This window comes from Sceloporus occidentalis, unplaced genomic scaffold (genome assembly GCF_023333645.1).
Source record: "Sceloporus occidentalis isolate IW3139 unplaced genomic scaffold, rSceOcc1.0.p SCAF_155, whole genome shotgun sequence".
Taxonomy (NCBI): domain Eukaryota; kingdom Metazoa; phylum Chordata; class Lepidosauria; order Squamata; family Phrynosomatidae; genus Sceloporus; species Sceloporus occidentalis.
The window spans coordinates 467,913-473,912 of record NW_028317135.1 but is presented as its reverse complement, the minus strand read 5'-3'; the positions used below and the strand labels follow the sequence as shown (position 1 = coordinate 473,912).

The 6,000-nt window shown below is 48.1% G+C and overlaps 1 protein-coding gene across 1 annotated transcript; it reads right to left on the bottom strand.

Moving 5' to 3' along the window:
* On the bottom strand, nt 1–1,035 carry LOC149280446 (C2 calcium-dependent domain-containing protein 4C-like). Its single transcript, XM_089500457.1, has one exon. The coding sequence runs from the start codon at nt 1,033–1,035 to the stop codon at nt 1–3; it is 1,035 nt and encodes a 344-aa protein (XP_089356583.1).
* Between the last annotated feature and the right edge of the window lie 4,965 nt (nt 1,036–6,000).

Here is a 6,000-nt window from a genome sequence, read left to right as displayed (position 1 = left end):
CTAGGGTACGATGTCTGAGAGACGGAGCACAATGTCCCCCAGTAGAAGATCCCGCCGCATGCCTGACCCGCGGTTTATAACTTTCACCCTTAGGCTGCTAGTATTCAGTTTCTCCTTCTCAACCCCCTCAAAGAAGAAGTCTTCGTTGAAGATGGGGCTCCTGCTTCTGCGGATGACGGTGCTCCTCTGCTTCTGTAACTTCCCTGGATGCAGGTACAGGACAACACAACAGCTTATTGTCTTGGGGTCCTGATTAACAGGGTACAGGTTCTCTGCACTGACAAGCTTCACCCTCAGCCGCATCAGCTCCTTCATGTACTCTGCCGACAGGTGGAGAAGACCTCCCCTACTTAGCATGACCTCTGTCTCCTTCGTCAACCTCTCCTGACAGCAGATGAAATCCAAATGAAAGATGGGTGGAGGAACCAAATGCATCATAGAGGACCCCAGGTCTTTCTGGCCATGCTTTCGAGGGAAGTTGGGGCTGGTGTCTGTTGAGCTGGTCTCCTCAGTGGACAAGGAGTTTGCCCGATCAAGGGTTCTCCCGGTCATAGACTGAAAAAAGAGGCGCTGCTTGTTGTAGACGTGGCTCACGAGGTTCCCGGCCAAGTTACGTGTTAGCAGAGGAGAGCTAAAGGGAGAAGACTCTGAGGATGAAGTAGTGTCGTTTTCCGTATGACCGAGGGAAACATGCTGAAGATCTGCTTCCAAGGATGACGATGACCTCCAGCCCATTGTAAAGTCCATGGGAGACAAGGTCTTCTCACAGGATCCGTGTGTCTCACACATCTCATGGAAGAGAGATTCCCTCCTGCGAGTGTGGGGGCTCTCGGACAGGTATGGACTGCCCATGATGGACACTGGAAAGTTGGGATTTGGATTTTCCCCGGGTTCTTCTGTCTCTGGTTCCGCATCCTCCACCTGGATGACGTGCCGGTTGGCTGACCAAAGCAGCGCCCTTGGCACAGTCTTGTATCCCATTTCTGAGTTGGTCTTATCTAGATCCGCTCGAGCGTGTCCACTTTTGCCCAGCATAGACGGCAGTTTAGGAGGTATAAAAAATTTAGGGATCTGGTCAGGAGTAAGGATATTAGGGCAAGAAGGAAGAACCTTCTTTTTGTGGTGAAACATTTAAATTGAAGATGATCTTATGGACTTGGAGACAGGATGGAAACCAGAAGACACTTGATTTATATCGACAGCTTAATCTGAAAATAAAAAAGGACATTTAGTAGGTGCCTCTAGAAGAGAACGGTATGACAAGGCATAGGAAAACATACATGTGCAATGATACAGATCACACGGCGGTTATATGTATTTGCTGCCCGGTTAGTGTTCGCTTCTTTCTTAGTTGGGTTGGGAAGGACTGTGACGGAAGCCTCCATCACTGGGACCACTGGAGAAGCCTGACTGCCAGCCTCCTCCCTATTGACTATGGGCCCTGGGTTTGTAAAGGCTTCTGTGGCTACCCCCAGCAGTATCATCTCATCACTGGTTGAGGGGATTATCTCCAGCAGACAGCCAGGATCTGCCACCAGGGAGTGACCACCATTGTTTCAGTTTAATGTTATATAAATCAGTCTCGCCCCCTTATGGTATTGTTAATCCCGTTACTGCCCCTGTTGTCTCTGGGAGGCAGATTAAGGGGCGGGTTGTGTCCCAATATCTTGTTTTATGTTAATGTGTGTTTTGCTGGATATATCCAGTCTTCGTTTGGTTTTACCCTACACTGAGTCTCGGCTAGTGACTGGGGAACCGAAGAAAGTGTGTTGTCCCAGGCTAAGGGAGCACAAGACAGCGGAGGTAGTCGGTCAGACTAGCCAGCTCCGTGACAAGGACCATGTGCAATAAGAGTCTGTGAAATGTAAGGTCACTTTAATAGCTCATAAATTAAATCCAGTTGTGTGTGAGGAGGACACTGAATCCCTATGTTCCGTGTCATTCACAGCGATGAGTGTCTTCATCACACGTCAAGCTCTATGAAACACCAAGAGGTCCCCAAAATTCAGTGTGTGAAAACACCTACAGACCAAAGCAGTGCTCATGTGTTCACAAGAGTCGAGAACGCCATAGGCGCTTAGAGAGTCATGTTTTGGGACACCCCCATAACCTGGCCATGTATCCCAACAGCCCCAGAATCCGTCCATGTGTCCCAACACCCTGGAATCCTGTGATACGTCATGACAGCCCAAGAATCTGAGCTTTGAACCCCAAAACCGCCCTGGATAACAAAGACTCATGGTCGGGGCACAGGTACTGGTCTCCTTTAACTCATATGTGAGAACAGACAGGTAACTAGTAAAGAGTTAGATAAATAATTCTACGTATACATAGATGCATAGATATAGATGGACAGACATACAGAGAGAGACAAGACACAGAGAGACAGACAGACATACAGACACATTGCTACAGACCCGGCAGAGAGCGCTCAACCTCAGTGTTTCTCTATAATGCCCGTTTTACCCCACATTACCCCATTTCCCACCAACCAGACTGGAAAATGTAAACAAAAAGGTTTAGACTCTCCTAATACCTCAGAACCCCCAGATGTCCCATCAGACCTAATGGGACCCAAGCCTCCATTCAGAGCAGGTATAACAGGGAAACGAGAAAGAAACCTCCCAACGCGTTTCGCACCTGACAATCCTTATTGCTAAGTGTGTTCTCTATTTCCCAGGGCACACAATTGAGTTTCCAGGAATGTTTGTTGCCCGGTCCCATACCTTATCTCTTGTGTTAATGGTACCCCAAGACTGGAAATCCACATAGCGGGTCTTATTAACCCTTTACTCAATGAGCCCATTTGCTCAGCTGCCCGCACACCTAGACATGTCGACCTTATTCCTCACCCTGTCCCCTCGATCTGTTATTCTGATGTTGCCTTTTATGAAGTTGCCTCGCAAACAAGGAAAACAAAAATGTTTAGTGGATTTATCTATGCGTATGCTTGGACTAATATGTACTATGCTGAGTGTCACTCACATGCATGCCCCTTCTGTGTCCATCATAAACCCCAATAAAATCTTTATATAAAAAAAGTTTAAATCTAAAAATATACACACACAAGAAACATTAAACACCTTCACAGAATAAAGTCTAGAACACCGTACCCATTCAGTCGCCGTCCTGCCGCCTGGTCCGGGTACCGGGTTCCGTGCAGCCTCCGTAGACGGTTCCGTGCAGTCTCTGATCACAGAGCAATGCTTCAGTGCTGCTCCTCACCGTCTGCGCATGATGCTCATGGCTTTTATAGACACACAATGGGACGTCACTCCCTGCAGTATCTCTTCTGCGCACCTCTCTGCCCGTATCCCGGGCTCGGCACAGCAGGCACAAGGCTCTGAGAATGCCAATGTGTCCATTCCCATTGTGATTGTGTAACCTGTGTTCTTTCCTCTCCGGCTCCTAATTAACCTATTTACCCGACTTTGTTACTTTCGCGCTTTGTCTCGTGACAAATTGGTTTATTTGCCCTGAAAGGTTCCGTCAATCTTCCGCCCCAGGCATTTAACCCTCTGTGCGACTGGGGCATTCTTCCTCTGTTAATTTAAGGGTTATTCCAGAGACAAGACATTTAAGATTTCTGACAATTAACATTGTGGCTGGAGTGAGAAAATACCTTGTGGCAGCAGGTTTTTTGGAGATGTTTGCCCTATTAATCAGCTTGGTCCAGGGTTATAGATCACACTTTGATCCGAAGAGATCTATGGGATCTCGCACTCCCTTTCATGTGTTTTAAGAAATTAATTTCAGCTTTAGAAATACTTATGCGTTGATACAATGTCTCAAATCGCTTTGGTTATTTATTTGTTCTCTCTCGTGGTGTCTCATGCCGTCATGTGTAGGATAATGAGGTGGGGGAATATTCCCGTTAGTTCCAGAATAATACTCTAACCTGAATAGACTCTGAGCCTTCGGCTTGGTCTCTCCTGGTAACGTATGGATGATCTATTCATGAGACTCTACTTCAAACGCAGCTTTCAAAGAGCCTGTGATTCATGTGTTTGTGAATGTAAATTACCGGCATATCCAGGTGCAAGTGTGAAAGCTCCTTGGTACAGAGCCTGCCATTGTAGCACTAGGCTGTAAAGTCTTTGAAAACGGGTCTGCCGGTCTCGTGTGGTACTAGGTGGTCAAATGGACCAGCTATAGAGCAAGCTGGCCAGCACTTGTCGAACGCTGCATTAGAAGTAAAGAGGTAACGTGTTCACACAGAAATCGGCCAGGCTTCTCAGAAAGAACTGATGACAAGTGTTTTTTCAGACATAGGGTGTAGTGAGGTCGTTGCCCATTGTAAGAGAATGTACTGTAAACACCCCAGACCAGGATAGCTTCCCCGGACTTCTTCCTCCTCTTTCCTGCTGTCAATCACAGCTCACACTACCAGGCACTAGGAGGCACCTGCTGCTCACCCAGAACACGGAAGGAACACAAGCACACGTGTTTAATGTTATGCTGCAGAGAATGTTATGGATTGGAAGCTCTGGGGAACACGTCGTGCCCGTATTATTTTTGGTGTTCTAATATTACCAGTCCCAGTCAACTAAACCAAACCTCCAAAAAAAAGTCAATTACTGAGCATTGGAAAGGGAGACCTTTATTGACCCTTTTGGAGGAAAGCAGTAGATTCAAGAAGTGCTAAGAATACAAAAGTAAAACCAGATTGCAAAGCAGGTTCTCAGTCGTATTACCGTATTGGCTCGGATATAGGCCGCCCCCGTGTATAGGCCGCACCCTAAAAGTTTGGTGCTTTTTTAAAGAAAACCTTTTTTTTAATAGACATGCTGCCACTCTGTCTCCCCCCCCCCCGAGATATGCAGCCATTGTCCTCCCCCCCGAGATATGCTGCCACTCTGTCTCCCCCCCCGAGATATGCTGCCACTCTGTCCCCCCCCCGAGATATGCTGCCACTCTGCCCCCCCCCCCCGATTTACCAGAGCAGACTCCCGAGTGTCTTGCGGGGCCGGCGGGGGACATCTAGCAATACGCGTATACAACTTCCGGTGCCGGGACTCAGCGGATGTGCCGGCATCGGAAGTTGTATATGCGTATTGCGTAGGTGTCCCCCGCCGGCCGCGCAAGACACCCGGGAGTCTTCTCTGGTAAGTCTTGGGGGCAGAGGTAAAACGCATCGTATCAGAGAGTAGGATACGGGTCCACTGCACTGCTGCGGGGGATCTGTATCCTAACCCTGCTGCCTGCCCGGCGCCCGGAACTGCATGTCCCGGGCGTCGGGCGCTAGACCAAGAATATAGGCCGCACCCCCACTTTAAAGACTTAAAGTCGGGGGGAAAAGTGCGGCCTATATTCGAGCCAATACGGTATATACCGAGGGCTCCCAAGGACAAGGAAGCAGCAGACAAAAAGAACGTTAGAGAAATACTACAAACAAAGTAAGTTCCGTAACCGGTGGAGAATTCAGCGCGATTTATACCCAGCGAGAAGCCCCGATTTCAGAGATCAGACCAGCCTGTGGTTATACAGAGGCATTATCACTCGTTACAAAGACAATGGCAGAAGAACACAAAGAAATGCCTCAGCTCCAAGCTGCTTGTGTCTGATAACCGGAATGCCGTTTATATCGCTTACGCCTGGGGTTATTAGACACTGTACAGTGAATGAGATCAGCACTCGTGCTCCATTATCGCCTGACGGAACAGCAAGGAAGCCTTCCCTGGCTAACTCATTGGGGGCTTTCATGTGTCTCTATAACTAAACAGTTAAGAAAAGCCCGCTGGCTGGAAACACTGCCCAATCCATACATTACTGCGTTTTGAGTGCAGAGTTTAAGTAGAAATACATACTGTAATAAATACTAAAATGAAAAGAAGTAGGTCGGAGGGCTTCAGCTGGGGGGAACACTGTGCGAACAAGCAGAGATCAGCAACATTAGAGTAACCATGCAGTGGCCGCTCTGAGCATGGGCACACTGAAATGGTTAATACATGGAGCAGAATGGGACTGGACAACCCAAAATACCTGGCAGTTATCCTACTA